The sequence below is a fragment of the Loxodonta africana genome, chromosome 4 (genome assembly GCF_030014295.1).
Source record: "Loxodonta africana isolate mLoxAfr1 chromosome 4, mLoxAfr1.hap2, whole genome shotgun sequence".
Taxonomy (NCBI): domain Eukaryota; kingdom Metazoa; phylum Chordata; class Mammalia; order Proboscidea; family Elephantidae; genus Loxodonta; species Loxodonta africana.
In genome coordinates, this window is record NC_087345.1 from 69,411,885 (window position 1) to 69,436,827 (window position 24,943).

The following is a 24,943-nucleotide window of genomic DNA, read 5'->3' on the forward strand; positions in this document are numbered from 1 at the left end:
AAAGATGGAGAGAAGTTGTCATTTAGCTTCCCACAGACTAACAAAACAGTCTTCCCTGATTAATTTTTAATTATGAAAAGCATGAGACCAAATATAAATCTAACCAAATAAGATGTTTTTCAACCAAAATTTTGGAGCATAATTTATAATTGGTACTTTGAACAAAAATAGTACAGATAAACATCAAAGAAAAAAAGACAAATTATGGAAAAGCAACCTCCAAACAAGTCTTTTTTTTTCTCCCCCCAGTTTGCTGTTATAACATGCAGTACAATGAATTACCTAATACGGCCCATCTGGCCACAGTCTTTGTGACTCACACACAATAACTGTATGAGACTATGCAGTATAACAAAAGTCGTTGCCGTGGAGTCAATTCCAATTCATAGCGACCCTATAAAACAGAGCAGAACTGCCCCATAGGGTTTCCAAGGAGCACCTGGTAAATTTGAACTGCCGAACTTTTGGTTAGCAGCCGAACTCTAACCACTACGCCACCAGGGTTTCTTAAATAAGGTATAAAAACTAAAACAAGGGGATTGGTCAGTTTTGTCATCCCACTAGGCTTAAAATGAGCCATCCCAGAGGCAAGGAAGAGAAGATCTCAACATCACCAAGAAAGAAAAGCCAGGAGTGCCAGCTCGTCCTTTGGACTCAGTATTCCTGTGCTGAGAACCTCCCAAGTCCAGGAGACAGAGAGAGGACCTGTAGCACGGAATACAGAAAGAGACAGCAGAGGCAGCAGAACCAGGATGGAGAGGTGGAGCTAAAACACCAGAGGAAGGTGAGAAGCAGTGGCAGAGAAACCGTGGCAAGAGAACCAGGAGACCAGCAGGAGACAGCCAGCCTATGAAGCAAGAATGCTGAGTGATTTCAGGCAGGAGGCTTGCTGGCAGAGTAGTGTGCCTCTGGGCACTTGGTGGAGCTAGGTTTGCTGAGCACCTTCAAGCCAAGGCTTACCGGCAGAGTGGGGGGCCTCAGGGCACTTATCAGCAAAGCTAAAAGAGCTCTGTAACACTTGCCCAAGCAGGGCAGAGGTCAATGGGCCAGAAAGAGGCCTGCCTGCGGGCACGACTGAGAAGAGGCTCTCCTGATGGAAGCAATATATCCTGAGCATTCCCGAACCTGAACTGTAACCTGTTACTTCTCTAATAAACCCCCTAACTTTGAGTATGGCCTGTGAATTCTGTGTGGGCATTGCAATGAATTATCAAATTCAGCAGAGAAGTAGAGAGTGCCATGGGACGAATGGCTAGTGTCAGAATTGGTAAAGATGGTGGAGAGAGGAGGTAAGTCTGACCTCTGTCTCACAGCAATCAGCCTTGGATTGTGGATCTGTATTCTTCTTATGGAGTGAGAGGTCAGGCCATTCCATTTTTACACAATGAAATCAATCTCACTTCAAATGCAGCTACAAGCAGCAGGTGTATGATTTGAAGACATCTGCTCTAAATTTTCTATCATTCTGTTAGTCAATAAAACCCAGTGGGATTTCTACTGAAAGTTCTTAGGGCTGCCAGGAATATAGACAGAGCTTCTAAAATCCTTCAGTAGCAAAGCAGGTAGGACTTAAAAACTACACAGATGCTTGCCATAACTGAACAATGATCTGAAAACCAGACACAAAAGAAAACACTGATCTACTTTGCCATAGGATCAAAAAATTTCACTACTACTTTACTATTCTAAATAGTAGCTAACTTCTGTACCCTAACTTAATTGCTTATGTCATCACACATTTTATCTCACTTCCTTCTATAATTAATCTTCAATGTTCATCATTATGAGTAAGTTTATCACCAATTTATGTGCACTACTTGAAAATAAGATAGGTGCAGTATGTGCATGCTCTCCTCCTGCAGTTTAGTTGTTTAGTCCCTCTCAACATTTGTTCTATAATCAATAAAAATTCACATACATTATATAACCCATAGGCTGCTGTAGAAAATAGAGTAAGATAAGAAAACACAAGGCGTATACTAAATAATAAATGGGAGCTTTTTAGAATGTTTAGGATCTTGGTAAAAATGTTCTAAAATGGAAATTGTTTATTTTATTAATAATAAGAACTGGCATATATCAAGCCCTTACCACGTAGTAGGCACTACACTAAATGCTCTGTGCATATGACCACATCTCTCACGGCCTTGCGGGGTAGGCATTTCTAAGTAAATCTTTACTACAAATGAGAAAGATGAGGTTTAGGAAAATGACTTAATAACCTGCCAATATCACACGGCTAAATAGGAGTGACGTTGGCTATAAATACAAATAGTCTGATTCCACAGCTCTAAGATTTCTGTTAATGTCAAAGATAAAGATTACTAAATCTTAGACTATTTTAACAGTCTACCAGGTAAAATCAAGAATACTTCAACTGAGATGAGAAAGTTTTTAGTATCACTATGCACTTTATGCACTACTTTATAAAAATATCCCAGATAGCGTCAATTCCCACATCAGCTTAACACTTCTAGTAGCAGTATTAATCAGGTAGTACTTAACTATTCCTCTAAAGATATTTTGGAACTCACATTTATATATAAAAACATAATTCAAAATAAAATCACATTTATTATCATGATTTTGTAACTGTCAGTTTAAACCAACCTGACTCTGAAGCATTGTTAAAGGTGTTTCTCCCTGTTCCATTGCATCAGGGTCACAAAGCCAACTTTGCACGGGACGAGTTTGCTTCAAAAGAGAAAGGTATGCATGGAAAACATCTGCCTTTACATTCTCTTCACGCTCTTTAAATCTGGATATCAGTGCAGGAGAGACAGTCTTGTAGAATTCTGGAAGCATTTCATGTCTTGTGCTAACTACAGCATCCAAGCACTTAGCAGCTGCACGTCTCACTTTCCAACTCATGTCATCATCATCACTGTATTCATCATCACTCCCTAAAGGGAAGTTTTATTATAAGTAGGCTACTGATCATAAGTATATTGTTTAATATGAAGAGTAGATTGTTATTCAAAACTAAAACAGTTTTTCTAAATTTTCACTAACATATACAGCAATAGGCAAGTTTAAAAAATAACTGAACTGTGACAGATCTATGTAGTCTGTTACTTATGTAAATTTGCACATAAATTAATCTCTAAAGAAAATGATGACTATGTTTTTAATTTGTAAAGCATTTTCTCATTTATTGTGGGTAAATACACTGCTTATTTAACCTTTAAAATAATTAACACTAAGCTTTAGAATATTTGTGAAAACATAAACTTCCCAGCATTTGAAACAATATGAATATAAGTCCATTTCAAAAGGCTCATTGTACACTACTAGAAAATCAAACAATTCATGGAGTTTTAAAGATAACCAGTGAAGTGGGTTTGTGGGTATAATGATGTGATAAAAAGAACGGTCACCAATCCCTTTCCAACTCATACCACTATCACTGTACTCATCATCACTCCCTAAAGAGAAGTTTTAATATAAATAAGCTATTAATTATAAGGAAAGTATACTATAAAAGAAACATGTTGTAGGACTAATTTTCTAGAGAGAAAAAAGAATCCATCAGATTTCTCTGTGACTGCAAGGCTTTTCACTAAATTTGTTGCTGGGCTGTTAGAACAAATATGCAAATCCTCAAACTTCCAAATTTCACCTTAATTTTAAAAAGAAAATCCTGCCCATTTGAAAACAGAGAATAATCTTCTCCAAACTCTTTACATTAAACCTTAAGCAATATTCCAAGTATAAACATTATGAATTATATCTCATTTACATTTGGTAGACAACTTTCTCTGTGTATGAATCTATAAAAATTATTTGGTTCTAACACCATCAGGCCGAATGAGTTGGGTAACATACAGTCAGGAGGGCGGCAAAAATATCAGCAGTTCTCAGACAAAGTCTACAATTATCTAACAATTTTGTTATTCTTAGTTAAGGCTATACCAGAAAACCAAAACCAAACCCATTGCTGTCGAGTCAATTCTGACTCATAGCAACCCTACAGGACAGAGTAGAACTGCTCCATAGGGTTTCCAAGGAGAGGCTGGTGGATTCAAACTGCTGACCTTTTGGTCAGTGGACAAGCTCTTAACCACTACACCACCAATAATTCCTTAGTGGGAGAAAAAAGATGTCATCTCCTCATTGACTTATGTGCCAATTAGGTTTTTTTCCCCATTTTTCCTTCCCAGTTGCTGGCAAATCAATTCCAACTCATGGTGATCTCATGTGTGCCGGCACAGAACTGTACTCCACAGGACTGTGAACGGCTCATTTTCCCAAAGTAGATCACCAGGCCTTTCTTTTGAGATGCCTCTTGGTAGACTTGAACCCTCAACGTTTCGGTTAGCAGCCGAGTATGTAAACCATTTGGATCACCCAGGGACTCCTCCAATTAGCTTAGCAACAGCTAAATGTAGCCAGCCAATGCCTTAGGAAATTCTAGTATATTTAATAAAATTTTCCAGTCTCCAAAAGATTTACTTGATTGTGTCTTAGCACACTGCAGGGACACTCAGGCAAATATTGCCAAATCTATGGCATTTGATTCATTCGCCAACACCTATTTAGATAAAAATTGGAAGGTAATACCAAAATGGATCATCTACTTAAAAGCAAATAAAATTTTCCTCATGTCAATATACTATGGGAATTGCATTCCAGAAATACAAGCTTTATTGAAAACAAGGCTATAAGAAATTAACAAATGTCCCAATCACTGAAATTATGTTGATTATATGATTTACAGCAATACCATGATGGAAAGGAAATGTATTAGGCACAATCCATATAACTGAGAACTTAAAAAATGCTAAGAAGGGAATGTGAGAGGAAAGCCTTAAGGTAGGAGAATGGTTGAGGCAGTATATGTGAGAAAAAGTAAATCAGGTAAAACGTCAAGGTTTTTGGTCAAAGCAACTAAGAATGGAGCTGCCATTCAGAAACGGAAAAAGCTAAGGAAGAAATAAGTTGGGGACAGGGATGGAACTACACAGAAGGTATTTTAGACATTTAAGCAGGAATATATAAATTAATCAGTTGGATATATGAACTCTGAATTCACAGGAGAGACCTATGAAGATAAATCTGGGTTGTCAGCATACTGATATTAAAGCCAGAAGATTAGTGAGCTCAACTAGGGGATAAGAGTACAACAGGTAAGTCCAAGCACTGAGCCCTGGGATACTCCAAGGTTCAGTGGTCAAGGAAAAGAAAAGCCGGGCATGAAAGACTGAGGAGTAATCTCAAAGACAGGGCTAAACCCAGAAGACTACGGTACCCTGGAAGCCAAACAAAGAAATGCTGAGACTGAATAATAGGTAGAGCAAATATCTGAGGTCACTGGTGATCTTGTCTATCACTGGAGGAATGGGTTCTATAGAGGATGGAAAGAAAGAAACTGGAGATCACTCTTTTCAGGGGTTCTGCTGTAAAGAAATTGGACAGTAGCTACTATGGAGTCAGGGGAAGTTATTTTGTATTTGCTTTTGTTTTGTTTTTTGAAGAAGGGTACAGACTTCACAGAAAAGTCACTAAGTAAATTCACTTAAAGGATCAAACTAATTGCTTCCATGAACAACTGCCTCCTTTGCCGTGAGACAGAAGAACTGCTACCATTACTGATCAAAAGGAAGGAAATGCAGAAAAGAACTTCAAATTCTCATGGAACTCAGACTTTCTGGAGCCAAAGAGGCTGGATGAACCCCTGAAACTACTGCCCTGAGATAATATTTAACCCTTAAATCAAAAATATCCCTTGGCACCTTGTTAAAACCAAATAATAGTTTAGTTTAACTAGTAACGAATGTCTGCCTCAAGCATTGTACTTTTTAAGAACTGTCTATATGGGACCAAATTGTCAACAGCAACTCAAAATACTAAATAGGAAACTTAGGGGTCAGTGAGTTTATGTTAATGGGGGAGGAAAAATTCAGAAAAGAAGGATAAGAATGGTTGCACAACTCCAAGAATGTACTCATTATTACCGAATTGTACTCGTAGAAACGACTGAATTGGTTTTTTGTTTAGCTGTGTATATAGTCAACAACAACAACGAAAGAATCAAACTAAAGACTACTACTAAAAATAACAGGAAATCCACATATCCATATACCTACTAACACACCCATTTAAACATCTCTATTATAAAAAAAAAAATTTTTTTTCTTTTTTATTTATTATGATACTCCCAATATAAGCAGAAACAACTAAACACATGCAACCACCATCTCTTGAGGAACTGTTCCTTTCCAGAGGAAAATATCACAAGTCACAGCACTATGACCATCAATCTTAAGTGCCTCATATGAAAGTAACATACATGTATAAGCAAACTAATGTTTTTCAAAACCAAACTGCTCTGAATAAGTATATTTTACAGGTTCAATTGCTTTTTATAATATTGATTTCTCCCTCACAAAAACACTTTGAGAAAATTTGAAGGAAAAAAAAAACAAAACACAAATAATTGCTAACCAAGAGATAGTAGCAACATTATTTTTCCCTGTATAATTAAAAAGAAAACAAAATTGGAACACAATTTTTATTACCCACTTCTTCACTGAACTTAAGAGCATTTTTTACTTCCTTAAATATTCTCTTAAAACATGATTTTGAAGGTGTTACAAAGCACGGTTCACTACACTGATGCAGTATAATTTATTTAATTAATTTGTTATTGACAAATATTGAAGTCATTTCCATTTTCATTACTATAAACAAACAAATGGTAATATCTGAGGTAAAAATCATCATCTGCATCTATGTCACTGGATCTCTCACGAAAATTTAACAAATTCCTTGTATTTAATTTGAAATACCTTGGTCATCATCATCACCACCATCAGCGTCCATAGCATTTTCATCTTCATCTTCATCATCATAATTATAATTCGGGTCATAGGTAAGATATTTAAGACAAATATTTATAATGGTAGAAACATGAGGATACACTTCCTTAGGACATCTGAAGAAAAAACAAAAGCTACGTTTGAATCACTGTGCTTTTCTCCTTAATTTCAGTATCTGCCACATCCTCCTTTAATGCCAGAATTTCTGCCCTTTAACATAAGAAAGTAGTTGTTAACCTCTTCAACACCAATGACCCTTGATCTTTCTATCCCATGGACTTCATATCTTAAAAATTTACATTTCAAATTATACTTACTTAATCAATTATAAGATGAACTATTTTTTCACATGTTAACATCATTAAGATCAGGATAATTTTTACAACAAATGGTATCTCGTGGTTAACGAGGTATATTATAGAGAGAAAACTATGTTCTATCTTCCCATCGTGTGGCTAGAAGATCAAGCACAGATGAAGATGTTTTTTCAGCAACTAGTATTATCTGTGAAAATGGCAGTGCACATTCACCTGGGTTTGGTCTTCTACTTAAGTGTTGAGACCACAGAATATACAAATGCCCACACAGCCAACAAATAGAGAAATGATTTGTGTTTTTTAATTAAAGAGATGGAAATGAATCCAAGAATTTCTGATTTTAATGATTTGATAAAAGGCCATTTCTCAAAGCTAAGAGTGGCAAAGGATTACTGCAGATAACAGCCAGAGAGGTCTCAAGGACACTATGATACTACACCGTCAGTTCTGACCAAAGGTAAAATATCTGGACTTCTAGTACATAAATGCATAATTTTTATTAAGCTTTTTAAAAAGTATTAGAACCAAGGTTTCCAAATTGAGAACCAGTGCCATAGCAAAATGGATGACTTAGCAATATAGGCCTTTTAAAAAACGGTTGAAAAAAGACATTAAATTCACTATACGTTTCTGCCCAGACAATTAATTTACCCTCCTCATCTCTTAGGATAGAGACTACATTATTGTACTGGCATCTCTTCTCTTCTAAAGAAGCTAAATCAAACCAAAGATTCTTAAATAAATCAAAATGATGAGAAGGAAACACTTTCAGAATAAATGCGAGGACTGCACTTTAAAATAGTTAAGATGACACTCACTTGGACTATTGTATTGGTTATCAGTTATTGTGCTGTTTAATGAGAAACTAATTAAAATACGTGTGAAGTCCAAAATGCCAGTAGAATAACCCGTTTCTCCTCACAAACCTAATCTAGATCTTAGTTACTATTCTATTATTAAGGAAAGAATTTAATTATAGAAAGTTTAAAAACTTACCTTCTTACAAATGATTCAAAGGCTTGAATGCAGTATTCTCTTAACTCATCATCATCTACATTACAAAATTTTACCACCAAAGGAATTATCTTCTCAAGGTATTCACCTAAGAAAAGCATAGAAATTCTTAAAAATACACAGGTATTTTGTTTTAAATTAAAGAAAACTTCAAAACGTTTTAAACATTTCTTACCTATTCTATGACCAGCTTGCCTACTAATAGCAGCAATACATTGTATATAAGTTCTTGTTGTTGACATGGAATCATTTTTGGACAGCTCTGACAACAGATGTTCAATGAGATCTACAAAAACTATATTTCCACAGCTCATAACCAGGTGGCCAAGAGCGATAATGGTTCTTTTCCTCACTGCAAGTCTAGGGCTGGTCAACTGGGGGAGTAGACAGGTCAGAATTGAAGGATGGAAATTAACAAGAAGTCCTCCTTGCCTTAAAATAAAATAAAAAAGAAAGAAAACAAATGAATTCAAGATGCCTGCACAGTGCTGAAATGTCTGGCCTCTGATCTCAATGTAAATATTTAAAGAGCACAAATTTAGATGACACCAAATTTAGAATGAAAGGAACACTGAATTTTCACTGTCTCTACAAATGCTACTAAAAATGTAAGCTAAATGAAGCAACTTTGAAATTTGTATATTCCAACTACCTACTGGATTCTAGACCAATACTGCCAATTTTACGATATTTTCAAACCACTGGCTTTAAAAAGAAAAAAAGCAATCTTGTCAGTTTTCCCATTCCCAGATCTCTAAATTACTTTTTCTATTGACTATATATATTTTGGGGGGGAAGGGTCACATTGCTCAAAACATTATTAGCATCTACACTCTTTCCTCTCCCTACCTTTCCTCTATACATCTATACGCTACATTTCACTCATTCTGTTGGTCCAACCCAGATGTGCAATTCATTGAGTCAACAGTCGTCAAATACATATGACGTGCCAAGACAGTACTAGTGATAAAATCACAGAGCACAAAAGTCTGGCTGGATTCTCACTAATTATCAAATTAAGTATAAATTCCTAACCCACCCCCACATAATCCCAATATTCTGGGAAAAAGAATAAAAGGTTTCCCAACTCCAAGATTACTTATACTGACGTATCCTACCTATACCTGGGTGTAGCCACCTATGTTAAGTCCTACCCATTCTTCAATACTCAATTCAAATGCCACTCTTCCCATAAAAACTTCGTTGATCCATATCATCAAGTAGGAGCCTCTGTTTTAAATCCCAAAACACACTATACTCCTACTTAGTATTTAGTCCCACTCTACCTTATAATACAGCTATCTATGTTCTTATGTCCTATACTAAACTCTTTGTATGCCAGGATGCTAGCTTCTCTTTTACTACACATGTATCACATGAAGAGCCCTGGTGATGCAGTGGTTATTAAGTGCTTGGCCACTAACCAAAAGGTCGGCAGTTCGAATCTACAAGCCACTCCTTAGAAACGCTATGGGACAGTTTTACTTTGTCCTATAGGGTTGCTATGAATCGGAATTGACTAGACAACATGTTTACAGGTACCACATGAAGGTACTTAATTATTTTCAAGTTAACTGAATTAGCCACAAGTAACATATATACAAATAATTATGACCTGTAATGATCATGAAAATCAGGAATAAACTGAAATTGACAGGTCCTCTGTGGTATTTTTGACTAGGAGTTGGTTAAGTTTATCTTCCAAAGTTTGACTTCCAGAGGAAAGTAAAAAAGGAACAAATGTATAAAAACAAGCTCCTTCCTCCCCCAAAACATGTAGTATGAACACAGTCACTGAAGTTCAACAGCACTGCTTTAACTGGAAGATCTGTGCTCCCACAAGCGCACCTCCTTATCTAAACAGATAGTTCTACTCAAAAATATAAGAGAGTAAAATAAAACTCGAAAACTGTGCTCAAACATTTAAATCCTAAATTTGATTACTTTTTAGAACTGTGAAAACATGTTTGCTATGCCGTATTACACGATAATCATAATGAACTTACTTCTCCCCTCAATCTCGACCACACACATTTACGAAACAGCCACAATTTGAAACATGAATAAGTTTGGACCAATTTTATTATATTTAGAGGAAGGCTTTTAATAAATGCACATAATATTTGTATTATTAGAAATGCAAATAAAAGCCACACGTACCTGCTCAACATATCAGCCATAATATCCAAGGCTTCTAGCTGAACAGAGACATCTTCCTGCTTTGCTATAGCGCTGGTAAGACGTCCAGTAATCTTTTTACATACGTTAGCAGCTAATGCAGAGCCTGCATAAATCAATCAGTAACAGTTTCAAAATAAACATAATTCTATCTCATATTCATGGAGTTACCAAATATTCAACAACTAAACCTGCTGAGACTCAAGAGATCTGTGCCAGAAAACTATGTACAGTCATGCAGTATTTAAGGTCCACAATACGTTCTGTTAAATAGGACATTACATGATGTGGAAGTTGTATGAACTCCACATTACCTACAGGCAGTCTCTGGGTTACAAACGTCCAACTTACAGACAACTCGTACATAAGAATGGACTGCCATAAAGGCTATGATATTAAAAATTTAAACTAAATACGTGCATGGTTCGTAGTAACTACCTTGTGACCCTCATAAAAACACTGCACGGTTTGACGGTATTTCGTAAGTGTTATGTCCCCTAAGTCCTGTTCTCCAATCGGAATTTCTATTATAACCTTATGGGACCACGGACATATATGTAGTCAGATGTTCCCCACCGGCCATTAGGCGGCACAGACTGTCTATCAAAAAGACCACTTTTTACTAAGATAATTAGACATAAGCAAGAATAAGAGATAATACAACTGCAAAAGAGGTGAAAGACATACGTAAGAGGACAAAGATTTAGTAGGCTCTACTGGAAAACTCTACCACTTGTCTGTCAGTTTGTCAGACTGTGATGCTTGCATGTTCCTGTGATGCTGGAAACTATACCACCGGTATTTTCAAATACCAGCAGGATCACCATGGTGGACAGGTTTCAGTAGAGCTTCCAGACAAAGAAAGACTAGGAAGAAGGACCTGACAATATACTTCCTAAAAAACTGGACAGAAAAAACCTTATGAACAGCAGCAGAACATTGCCTGATATAATGTCAGAAGATGAGTTCCTCAGGTTGGAAGGCACTCAAAATTCGACCGGGGAAGAGCTGCTCCTCAAAGTAGAGCCGACCTTAATGACGCAGATGGAGTCAAGCTTTCAGGACTTTTATTTGCTGATGTGGCACAACTCAAAATGAGAAGAAACAGCTGCAAATATCCATTAATAATCAGAACATGGAATATATAAAGTATGAATCCAGGAAAAACAGAAGTTGTCAAAAGTGAAAAGGAATGCATAAAGATCGATATCCTAGGCATCAGTGAGCTGAAATGGACTAGGGTTGGCCATTTTGAATCATGTGGTCTACTGTGCTGGGAATGACAAATTGAAGAGGAATGGCATCATATTTATTGTCAAAAAACATTTCAAGATCTATACTGTCAATGATAGGATAATATCCACAGGCCTATAAGGAGGACCATTTAATATGACTATTATTCAAATTTACACACCAACCACTAAGGCCAACAATGAAGAAAATGAAGATTTTTACCAACTTTTACAGTCTGAAACTGATGAAACATGCAATCAAGATGCATTGATGAGTACTGGCGATTGGAATGCCAAAGTTGGATATAAAGAAAAAAGATCAGTAGTTGGAAAATACGACCTTCGTGATAGATATGACACCAGAGACTGCATGACAGAATTTTGCAAGACCAACGACTTATTCATTGCAAATACCTTTTTTTCAACAATATAAACAGCGACTATTTAATTGGACATCACCAAATGAAATACACAGGAATCAAATCAACTACATCTGTGGAACGAGACAACGGAGAAGCTCAGTATCATCAGTCAGAACAAGGCCAGGGGCTGACTGCAGAACCTCTCATGAACTGTTCATATGTAAGTTGAAGACAAAGCTGAAGAAAGCTAAAATAAGTTCAAGAGACCTAAAGTACAACTTGAGTACATACCACCTGTAATTTAGAAACCATCTCAAGAATACATCTGACTCATTGAACACTAATGACTGAAGACCAGATGAGTTGTGGGATGACATTAAGAACATCGTACACGAGGAAGATAAAACGTCATTAAAAAGACAGAAAAGAAAAAAAAGACCAAAGTAGATATCAGACAACACTCTGAAAGTTGCTCCTGAACACAGAGCAGCTAAAGAAAATGGAAAAAATGATCAAATACAAGAGCTCAACAGATTTCAAAAGGTGGCTTGTGCAGACAAGGTGTTATAACGATAAGTACAAAGATCTGGAGTTAGAAAAACTAAAATGGAAGAACATGCTCGCCATTTCTCAAGCTGAAAGAATTGGAAAAGAAAATAAATAAATCTAAGCCTTGAGCTGCAATACTGAAAGACTCTATGGGCAAAATACTGAATATGCAGGAAGCATCAAAGAAGATGGAAGGAATATACAGAATCTCTGTATCAAAAAGAACTTGGCAATGTTCAACCATTTAAGGAAGTAGCATTATAATCAAAAACCAATGGTATGGAAGGAAGAAGTTCAAGCTGCACTGAAGATATTGGTGAAAAAAGAGACTCAAGAACTGATGAAATACCCATTGAGATATTTCAACAAACAGATGCAACGTTGGAAGCGCTCATTCCTCTATGCCAAGAAATCTGGAAGACAGTTACCTGGCCAACCGACCAGAAGGAAGCCATTTTTTGTGCCCATCCCAAACAAAGGTTACCCGAGGGAATGATAAATTATCAAACAATATCATGAATATCACACTCAGGTAAAATTAAGCTAAACATAATTCAAAAACTGTTTCAGTAGTACATCAACAGGGAACTGCCAGAAATTCAAGCCAGATTCAAAAAAGGACGTAGAACGAGGGATATTACTGCTGATGTCAGAGATGGGTCTTGGCTGAAAGCAGAGAATATCAGAAAGATGTTTAACTGTGTTTTACTGACTATGCAAAGGCATTTAACTGTGTGGATCATAACAAATTATGGACAACATTGCAAAGAATGGAAATTCCAGAACACTTAACTGTGCTCATGCGGAACCTGTATATGCATCAAGAGGCAGTCGTTCTAACAGAACAAGAGAATATTGCATGGTTTAAAGTCAGGAAAGGTGTGTGGTAGGGTTGTATTCTTTCACCATACCTATTCAATCTGTATACTGAACAAATACACCCAGAAGCTGGACTATATGAAGAAGAACAGGGCATCAGGACTGGAGGAAGACTCATTAACAACCTGCGATAGGCATCTGACACAACCTTGCTTGCTGGAAGTGAAGGGGACTTGAAGTACTTACTGGAGAAGATCAAAGACCACAGCCCTCAGTACGGATTACACCTCAACATAAAACAAAAATCCTCACAACCGGAGCAATAAGCAACATCGTGATAAACAGAGGAAATACTGAAGTTGTCAAGGATTTCATTTTACCTGGATCCACAATTAACATCCATGGAAGCAGCAGTCAAGATATCAAATGATGTATTGCATTGGGCAAATCTGTCGTAAAAGAGCTCTTTAAAGTGCTAAAAAGCAAAGATGTCATCACTTTGAGGACTAAATTGCTGCTGCCCCAAGCCAGGATATTTTCTACTGCCTCATATGCTTGTGAAAGCTGGACAATGAATAAGGAAGACTGAAGAAGAACTGATGCCTCTGAATCACGGTATTGGAAAGAATATTGAATATACCATGGAGGCTGCCAAAAGAACAAACAAATCTATCTTGGAAGAAGTACAGCCAGAATGTTCCTTAGAAGCGAGAATGGCTAGACTTTGCCTCAAGTACTCTGGATATGTTATCAGGAGGGACCAGTTCCTGGAGAAGGATGTCATGCTTGTAAAGATCAGTGAAAAGGAGGAAGGCTCTCCGTGACAGACTGACACAATGGCTGCAACAACAGACTCAAACGCAGCAACGACGGTAAGGCCGGCACAGGACTGGGCAGTGTTTGACTCTTTTGTACACAGGGTTGCTCTGAGTAGGAAAGGACTCAGCAACAACTAATGACGACTACACTGGACAACTATTTGTATGTACTGCCATGAACACAGGCTAAGGAGCCAGTAGTAGCTTAAGTGCTTGCAACTGTAGGTTGGAAAGCAGTAACAAATTTTTTTCTACTAGAGTCCTCTATTTTATCAGTTACTGTCCAGTCGATTCTGGCTCATGGCGACCCCGTGTGTTCCAGAGTAGAGCTGTGTTCCACAGGGTTTTCAGTGGCTGTGACCTTTGAGAATTAGACCACCAGGCCTTTCTTCCAGGCGCTTCTACGTAGGTTCAATCCACCAGTCTTTCTGTTAGTAGCCAAGCACTTAACCTTCTGTGCCACTCAGGGACTTCTTTTAAACATCAATGAATTAAAACAACAACAACAACAACACATACATAAACACACATGCACACATGTATTTCAAGCTCTAGTGCTTAATTAAAAAAAAAAAAAACCTGATAGCTGACTACAATTCATCACACTGCCTGACTTTATTTATAAACATTCTGCTTTTGCTTTTGTTTATGTCTAGTTTGGGCTTGAAAACAAGCAACCTCTTATCCTAAGTTTATACAAAGCATTATGCATCAGCTGAGTATTTAGTCAGAATAAACTCTAATATGGTCCTCTCCAATCCAAAAATTCCTTAAATTTATTATAAAGTAGAACTGCTGTTCCAAAGGACTCATAAATCAAGGTCATTACTACAAGCAGTCTCCAACTTACAAAGAATTCGAGTTACGACAAACCGCACTTATTACGGTCCCTCCTTTTTTTTTTTTTTTACATCTTATTGTTAGTAATATGTACTACATAAAATGTTGCAGTGCAAAATTTGCTGATATCATCATATCTGCAAGCTTATATGTAATGTTTCCAGCCGCGAAAGACAAAGATCAGATTTATAAAGATGCTGATAATAAAAAGCAGTAATAATGAAAACTTAAGAAACAGGAGGTATTCGATATAACGTCAGAACCAATTTATAATGGAGATGTCGGAAAGCAACCCCATTGTAAGTCAGGGACTACCTGTACTTTAAAGTAAGTCATATTGTTACTGAAAGTAGGAGAAACACAAGAACAAGAAACAGTGAACATAAAAACCTGAATGGTTAAGAGAATTCGTTAGTTCCAAAACCTGGCTAAATGTAAATACGTTCCAATGAGGAAAATATCAACATAGGTATTACAATTATAAATAACATACATCAGAAAATACCAAAACAGCTATTACAATTATAAATGATATAATACTTTATTAAAACAATTACTTAATAAAGGTAAAACAGCATTGGTATGAATAGAGTGGAAGAGGCATCAGCGCTGGATTAAAAGAATAGATCTGAATCTTCACCCAACCAAGTACTTGAAATTTAAGGTAAATTAGATAATCTAACCTCTCAAATTTCAGATTCCTCATCTATAAACCAGGGATGTCAAGATCTCTCATATGGGTGACGCTTCAACTAAAATAATATACATGAAGCAACTAGTATCGATAATCAGCATTAAAAAAAAAACCCTGCTGCCATCAAGTCAATTCTGACTATTGGCAGCCCTATCAGAGTAGAACTGCACCACAGGGGTCCAAAGCTGTCATCTTTATGGAAGCAGAATGACACATCTTTTTCCCGTGCAGCAGCTGGTGGGCTCAAACAGCCAACCCCTCAGTTAGTAGCTGAGCTCTTAACCACCACACCACCAGGGATCCTCAATAATTAGCATACCGGAAATTATGCATAGTGAATGATAAATATTTGTTAAGTAAATTAATGAAATCAATATGCCCACACTACACTATTACCAATCTAAATCCTCACACTCAATAAAAAAGATAATTTCACCTCATTTGCAGATGAGACAATAATTTTTATCCTGCTAATAGCTAAAAAAAAAAAAAAAATTTTTTTTTTTAAATAGCTAAATTAAAAAAATAATAATATATATATATATTTTTAATACTAAGCAAATAGCTTAGCAGGCAAGACCAGTTCTAAAACTTACCACATTACCTAGACATTTCTGTCAGAGGCCAAAAGTTAACTGGCAAATTCATTAATTATAGTTTTAAATTTTTTAAATATGAAATTTAGCGTTAAAAGACTTGGCCTTAATTAAAGCTACTAGTAAGCCCAACTATTCACAATCACGATCATGGCTTAACTGTGTAAGTCTTACATAGTAAACTCTTATGTAAAACAAAATCAATACAGAAAACAGAGATAATCGGAAACAACTCATGGTTCTGAACTAATGTTTTGTTAGTTGAATAGATTAGTGTTAACTTTACAGTCGTCACAAATATATCAATATAAAATCTCCAATGCAGAAAATTCCTTCAGAACATGATATACTTAAATTCAATAAAAATAATATGCATTTAATACTGAAAACTAAATCTATTTTGAAGCAAAACTAAGACTTCAGACTTTAATTTTTCTTAATTGTTCAAATGGATGCATACAAAGATCTTTTAGGACACTCTTCCCCCCTCCCCCAGCCAGGGAAAAAAAGAGGTAGGTGAGAAATATCTCCAGGTAAAAAGGAAAGAGGATGAAAAAAAGCACTCTTGCTTACCACTGGAAGCTGGAGGAAGTTCTCCAATTACTGTTTTAAGGCCAATACTTGAAATATCTCGAAGTTGTTCTTTATCAGAAAGCATGTTAGTGCAGAGGGTATCTACAATTGTCTCTACTTGGTATTCTTTCACTTTACTCACTAGAGGGCCAAGACTGTAATATAAAGACAAAGAAAATGTTTAAATCTAGATAAACAAAGAAAAATAGACAAGTGGAAACATTAACTTTTCTGCCTAGCAACTGTCAACAGACAGTGCACAACAAGCCTGTATCATAAATAGTATACAAATAAAGGTATAAAAGAAATCTATGATTGATAAGCTCCTTGCATTTGGCTTCCAATTTTTTCCCATTGATTTCGAGTAGAATTAGTTCTATTCTATGATCCCAAAGCACCTTGTCTTCTTATTAGTATTTTATACTGATACTAAGGTCTGATATATGGCCACTAAGTTGAATGACGTCTTAAGCAAGGGCAGAGGGAAGTTCTTCCCATATAATTTAGCACACAGCAGGAATAATGTTTGCTACACAATATTCATTGAGGGATCATGATATTCAAGGCTGTACGGAACAAAGAGCTACACCCTCATCCACTGCTGGTAGGAATGTACAACCCACAGTGGAAATCAGTTTGGCAGTTCCTCAAAAAGCTGAGCATTGAACTACCATATGACCCAGCAATCCCAATTCTAGGTATACGCCCAGAAGAAATTAAGGCAGAAATGCAAACAGAAACCTGTATACCACTGTTCACTGCAATACTTTTTTCCCAATAGCCAAAACGTAGAAACAACCCAAAAGTCCATCAGCAGATGAATGGACAAAAAAATCTGGTATATACACACAGTGGAATACTACTGAGCCATAAAGAGAAATGCAGTTCCGACACATGCCACTACATGCATAGACTTTTAAAAACATCATGCTGACCGAAATAAGTCAGGTGAAAAAAGACAAATACTCTATGACCTATATGAAATACCCACATACATACAGAAACCAAAGATTATTAGTTTTTTTACCAGTGGTAGAGGGGAGGGGGAAAGGGAGGTTTTTTGCTTAGGGGGCATTGAGTTTTGTTAATGGTGACAGAATGATTTGCAAAAGGATAGCAATGAATGGTTACACAACCTGAAGAACGAAATCTCTGAATTATACATATAGAAATTGTTGAGATGGCGTATGTTTTATTTTCACCACAATAAAAGAGAGAGAGAAAAAAAAAAGAGGTACAAAGGAAATATGGCCCTTATCTCCAATAAAGGTACAATCACACAGACTACTTACGAAATAAACTAAAGGTATGCACTACTCTGGTTAAAAAAAAAAAAAAACTTTAAAATTCAACGCTAGCATTTAAATGACAAGAAATTGCACACAACAGATTTTTAGGTACCAAGCTTTGACAGTCTGACAGAAGAGTATTTAAATGGAAGACAAATTCTTGCAAAGATGTAGAGACTAGAATGAGTATAATGCATATTGAAAGAAAGGAGTAAAAGGAATTGCTTGACACAAAAGGGAGATGAAAAACACAATAGGAAAGGTAGGGCATTGAATTTAAATGTAATGTGGTAAAACTGGAAGTCACTGTGCGTTTTCAAGCATAAGCAATACAAAGAAGAAAGTCTAATTTGATAACTGTTCAGATCAATGTCTTCTATACAGGTGCTCAACAAAAAACTGTTCACTGACTACTGCTGACCAACTGCCTGACTGAAGAAGTAGTGGGCAGTGAACTTTGGGGGATTAGAGGAAAAAGGGAAAAAAATACACAAAGATTGTCTGGAGTAATCCAAGAGCCGCCTAATCCAAAATGATGGCAGTGACAATACAGACATGGCAGATATACGGACAGATGGGATACACTGAAGACTGGAAGATAAAAGAGGTTCCAGAAGTAAATGTAAAGAGTCCCAGCTTCCAGTAATGGCACAGTAGCTTTGGTGGGCTACCCCTCCTACAGAAAACAACTGTAAAATCTCAAAAACAATACCTAAAAAAAAAGATTGAATGCCAGAACACAACAGAACAAAGTCTATCCAGAATTCTATGTCCTGCAAAATCACCCTTCAAAATGAAGACAAATTTTCAGGTAAACAGAATGCATCGTCACTACACCGACAAGAAATTCTTTAGGCTAAAGGAAAATTTCACCAGATGGTAATTCAGACCTACAGAAAGGGTTAAAAGTCAACAGAAATGATACATGTGCTGATGCGTAAAAAGCTGTATTTAAAAGACTTTTTTTTTTTCTTCTAACTATCGATAATACTACATTGCTGAAACACACATACATACTTACGAATATATAAAAACAACGGCAGCACCACCAACACTAGGAAGGTAAACGGAATCATGTAAACACAAGGTTTAAATAATTTACATCAAGTGTCCAATATTAACTAAATACACTGTGATAAATTTAAAGTGCAATTTCTACCTGTCAATGTTTATCAACAGAAATTAAAAATAACAATAAACCCATTACATTTTAACATAAATAACATTTTTAAAAAACTATATATTCTCCAAAAAAAAAAACAGAATAGCATTGTTTCACATTTTTGCAAATTTCTTTAATGTCTGCACTTAAAACACAGCTGCCTTCTCATATTTGCTTTTCCATTCAACCTGTTGTGATAGCACACATCAGGCAGCCTCTGGAAAATTACACTGTGCCCTCAGGAGAAAGTTAAGAGTCAACAGGGCAGATGACACCTTAGTATTATTCACGATAGTTTTGACCCCATTGACTTTTTCTAACTTTTAAAATCAGGTTGTTCATCTTTTTTATTATCAAGTTGTAGGAGTTCTTTATATATTCCGGCTTAGCTCCTTTGGCAGATATGTTTTATAAATATTTTCTTCCAATTTGATGAGGTTAAGCTTTTAATTTTGATTTTAAATCGATTTTAGCTTGAAATAACTACATTAACCAAGCACATAATACTGATCTGCTCTTATATTCCTGGGATGAACCCCACGTGGTAACGACATTTATGACTTAAAACATTGCTAGATTTTATTTTGAACATTCAAATAAAAATGGTCCATAGTTTTCTTTTCTTGGTGTTATCTTTAGCCCGGACAAGTTATCATATGCGTAAATAAAATAAAAGACTGGGAAGTTTTTATATTTACTCTGTGTTCTGGAACAGTACCAGAATTGTCTGTACTAGAATTATCTGTTCTTTCAAGTTTGAAAGACTTCTGTAAAAGACTTCTGGACCTGGCTTTCTTCCTACTAGCAAGCTCTTTAACAATTTTACCAATTTCTTGATACGGCTACTTGGTAATTTATCTATCAGTTGGGGCTTTCCCCTCCTCCCAGAAACTGCTCTTAAATGGTTTATCCATCATGATTTTATTTTATTTACATATTATTTGCTGTCTATATCATAATTCCTTTATTTTCTTGAATACATGTTGTTTCCTCCTCAGACACCTTAAATTATAAATTTAAGTGTAAAATGAAGTCATCAAAAGATTAAAAGGCTCAGGTTCCTAATCAGTTAAGATTCATACTCAAGTGAGTAACAGCTATGCACACCTCCAAACTCTGTTTGAGAACGGAGGGTAGAGGGGCAAGGACTACATTTCAGTATCATTTTTAAAGGCTAATAAATGTTCAGCATATTTTGAAGTTTAATTTTGTTTACTAGGCATTAAAAGGTGAAATATAACAATTAAAGATTCTATGCTTACTTGCATTATTCTACAACCTATCACTTTTTAAAGACCCATTTTATTTTAAATTTGCGAATGTCTCAAATTAAAGAAAGGTGTGCTGTACCTGTATCTACAAATTCTACGCTATCGATGGTTTCTCAACTTTTTGCCTGCTCTTACAGCAGTTACGTCCAACATTAGCCCTTAACAAATCAAAATATTTTGTAAGAAAATCCAACAAAAAGACCACAAACCCATTCAAAAATGGGCAAAGGGCTTGAACAGACATTTCACCAAAGAAGATAAATGGCCAAGAAGCATGCAAAAAGATGCTTAGTCATTAAACCCGTTGCCATCAAGTCGATTCCGACTCATAGTGACCTTATAGGACAGAGTAGAACTGCCCCAAAGGGTTTCCACATTTGCTTTTTATTGAACTTTTCTGTTTTCTTCAATCTTCATGGAAGCAGACTGCCACATCTCCCTCCTGCAGAGTATCTGGTAGGTTCAAACCACCAACCAACCTTTTGGTTAGCAGCTGAGCATTTAACCACTGCACTACCAGGGCTCCTTAGCACAGAGCAGAAGATGAGAATGACCATAGGGACATCAGCAATTCCACTCCTAGGTATACACCCACAAGAATTTAAAGAACACAAACTGATACTTGTACACCTATGTTCACTGCAGCACTATTCACAGTAACCAAAAGGTAGAAACAACCTAAAAGTGCATCGACAGATGAATAAACAAAATGTGATATATATACAGATACACACACAATGGACTATTTTCCTGCCACAAATAGAAATGAAATTTTGATACATGCTACGATGTGGATGAACCTTGCAAACATTGTGCTGAGTGAAGTAAGTCAGACACAGAAGGACTAGCAATATTGTCTGATCCACTTACATAAAGTATCTAGATTAGGCAAAAGCATAGAGCCCACAGTTTATTCGTGGTTACCAGAAGGTGGGAGAGGGAAAAGGAGAATCACTAACTGCTAAGGGGCGCTGAGTTTCTGTTAAAGGTAATGAAAAAAAATTGGAAACCGTGGTGACAGCTTCACAACATGGTGAGAATAGTATCACTGAATTGTACACATAAAAATGGTTGAATTGGAAAATGTTTTTTATACATTTTTACATATACATGCAAATCTATACATACTATATATAAATACATACATAAACATATATATATACACACATACCACAATAACAGGAAACCCCATAAAGGAGTAATAATGAGACAATCCCTTTATTTAAATTGATACCAAATATGATATGACACACAAAATGACATAATTACATAATTCAATTTTTATATGAAATTGAAGGTTATATTTACTACTAACAGTATGTAAATTATTAAGGGTTTCTAAAATTTGGTATTCACAAATTAAAACAGGTATATTAACAGAATTTACTGAGAACTCAAATGTTGGACCCTACTAAGAATAAGAAGTCCAAATGCCAACAACATACCTAACAAAAAGCTCCTACTGCATTTTACACACAGAGTTCTCACGATTTTTAGGAAAGATACTTTATTATCATTGGGTTTTAACTGCAATTATCCTTTATTAAGAGTTTTATAAATACTATCAGTTTTTATTTTCTTTAATCTTTTTTTTTTTTTAATCATTAGGTTCTTAATGTTCTTCCCACTGGAATACAGAGACAGACAGAGGCAGGTAGGCCTTTTAACCTAGTTTTAAAAAAAGAAAATCAGGCTGTGATCTCTAAGTGAAAGAACTACTGTTTCCGGAGTTTCCTACGTACATTTCTTAAGAATTAAGAGAAATTAATTCAATGAAAGCCACATTTAGTCTATATATAAACTATAAAGAAAAGTATTATATGTAACGTATTCGAACACTAAACATTTTCCCCTGTTTAAAAAAAAAAGAATTTCCATTGCCATCAAGTCACTTCTAACTCACAGCAATGCTACAGGAAAAAGCAGAACTGCCTCATATGGTTTCCAAGGAATGGCTAGGGGATTTGAACTGCTGACCTTTGGTTAGAACCTCAGCTCTTAACCACTGTGCCGCCAGGGCTCTAAACATTTACCAGTTACCTAAAAATTCTTAAAGAAAACTGTAGGATGACACGGTATAATGCTACGACTGGGTACACTGAGTTATTGAACCAATGGGGGCAAGCAAGTAAAAAACAACTTACCATTTGACAGCTAAATTCTGTACCTCTCCATTTTTATCTTCCAGTAACTTCAAAATCATTTTCACCACTTTCCTTTCACTATCGTCATCCAACTTGATGGAATCTTTCTGCAATTCTGTCATCAAATCATTTGTAGCCATAAACCTATCCAAAAAATTGAAATTAGTTGGTAATTTAAAAAGCATCAATAAAAAAAATCATTTTTAAATTCAATGCTATCATTTATCCAATAGGAACAGAGTATATCACAAAATTGGCATCCATTTTTTTTTAAGTGCTCAGAAATTTAAACTAAAAAGTATTACAGACAATGGTAAAATGTGCTTAAAATTCATATCCATAATATTCATATTTTTTCGAAGTCCTGATACGTACTTTTAAGTAAGGTACTATTATCCAAAATTCTCCAATCTCATCTTGATTTCAGATTTACTGACAAGACCAAGAGTCAGTGTTCTTTTATTCTAATTAATTCTATCACTGCTCTGGGGGTGGGGATGAGCTCTTCTTTACTTTTTCTCTGCATGCAATTTGAACTATAATTAGGAAGCTCTTAACCACAAACATTATACACCATCCCTTCGTAATAGTGTATGCTTTGGGTTGTGGGGTGGAGGTGGGAGAGTTCTATATTACTAACTGCTGGAAAATTTTGAAAATGTGAATTCTCATCCCCACCCCAAGCTATTAGGTATATTCTCAAAATGGTCAAGAGAACAGAAAGTAGTTCTATGTGACATCTACCCCCCATTCCCTTAAGAATCACAGCCAAAGAAGGTTTAATACTAAGTATTGTTGTTTTTTTATTGTTGTTAGCTGCTGCTGAATTGCCCCTGACTCATAGTGATCCCATGTGTTACAGGATTAACTGTCCCATAGGACTTAACAGCACCGGGTTTTCCATACAGAGCTTTCTTGGCTGTAATCTTTATGCAAACAGATAGCCAGGCCTTTCGAAACCTCCAACCTTTAGGTTAGCAACGAATCATAAACAGCTTTGCGCCACCCAGGTTCCTTTTTAACACTGACAAAAAACCAGAGTGATCAACTAATTTCAATTTTAAAAGATTAAACAGGATGAAATTAAGGTAAACAGAGTCACAGATTTTTTTCCCCCAAATCTCACCGATTCCTAATTTTAAAAGAAATTTCTCAGAATATGAGACAATCATGTTCAAATAAAGTTCTAAAACATGTTTAAAGGCTAAATGAGTTTTTCCCATAATTCTGGGCTCCCTTCACCTATGGAAATAATCCAACTGCATGAAGGACAATTACTTTTGCCTTTTTCTTTTATTTGAACTATGAATCAAATCAAAATTGAGTAAAAATCTACTATTTCGGGTTTTTTAAATTTTATGTTGTATACAAAAATGTCAAAATTCATGTTTAAATCAATTAAAAAACAACTATTGGATATAAAATGCTAAACAGTTACGCAGTCTTGTGATGCGGGCAATAAACTGTGGTAAGGAATGGTAGAACAACTTAATAATTTAGCAGTTCATCACATATAAAGTAATTTTAAGGACAATTCCAGTAAGTAGTCTGTTCATACAGTGCTGATCTGAAAAAGCTTTAAACTACACACACACTCAATTCCGTAAAACTGCTTATAGAGAAAAGCTTATACTTGAACTGAGGTAATAATGCAAGATAAATAAGCATGTACTTTTAAAAATGGACATCATGTTGTTGTTGGGTGCCATCAAGTTGATTCCGACTCAGAGCGGCCCACAGGGTTTTCCTGGGTGTAATCTTTAAGGAAGCATACCGCCAGGTCTTTCTCCCATAGAGCCCCTGATGGGCTCAAACCGCCAATCTTTTGGTTAGCAGCCAAGTGCTTAAGCCACTGCACAACCAGGGCTCCTTAAAATGGACATAGTTCTCCCAATTGAAAGTTCCTCCCCCATTTGTAATATGATGACCCTACATTACATAATTTAAATCACACATTAATTTTCAGGAATGTATTCTGGAAAGTGAAGTAAACTGCACAGCACCGCATTACTGTGGGCACATCTACACACATAGCACTGAAAATATCGTAACCATTTCACTTAGATAAAATCCACTGACTAAACATAATACTGGAACTATATGACCTCTGTAAATCCCTGCAATGCTAGCCATCTGCTTCCACAGAAAAGAAAAAACACTGACCATCAATTTAGGTTAAAAAGTAGATACATAATCCCAATGTAAAAAGTTGCTGTTTTATGGTTTTGAATGAGTTCTGTTGGTATAGATTCACTTCTTTACTCACG

The 24,943-nt window shown here is 35.9% G+C and overlaps 1 protein-coding gene across 1 annotated transcript in view; it reads right to left on the bottom strand.

Moving 5' to 3' along the window:
- The window catches only part of CAND1 (cullin associated and neddylation dissociated 1), a 48,241-nt gene that overhangs the window by 16,939 nt on the left and 6,359 nt on the right, over positions 1 to 24,943 (bottom strand). Inside the window, exons 2-8 of the mRNA XM_003405185.4 lie at positions 22,677 to 22,820; positions 16,811 to 16,965; positions 10,310 to 10,433; positions 8,325 to 8,581; positions 8,132 to 8,237; positions 6,789 to 6,934; positions 2,611 to 2,903 (exon numbers count right to left, since the gene is read on the bottom strand). Of these exons, the coding sequence (XP_003405233.1) occupies positions 2,611 to 2,903; positions 6,789 to 6,934; positions 8,132 to 8,237; positions 8,325 to 8,581; positions 10,310 to 10,433; positions 16,811 to 16,965; positions 22,677 to 22,820 (1,225 nt within the window). The remainder of the gene's footprint in view (positions 1 to 2,610; positions 2,904 to 6,788; positions 6,935 to 8,131; positions 8,238 to 8,324; positions 8,582 to 10,309; positions 10,434 to 16,810; positions 16,966 to 22,676; positions 22,821 to 24,943) is intronic.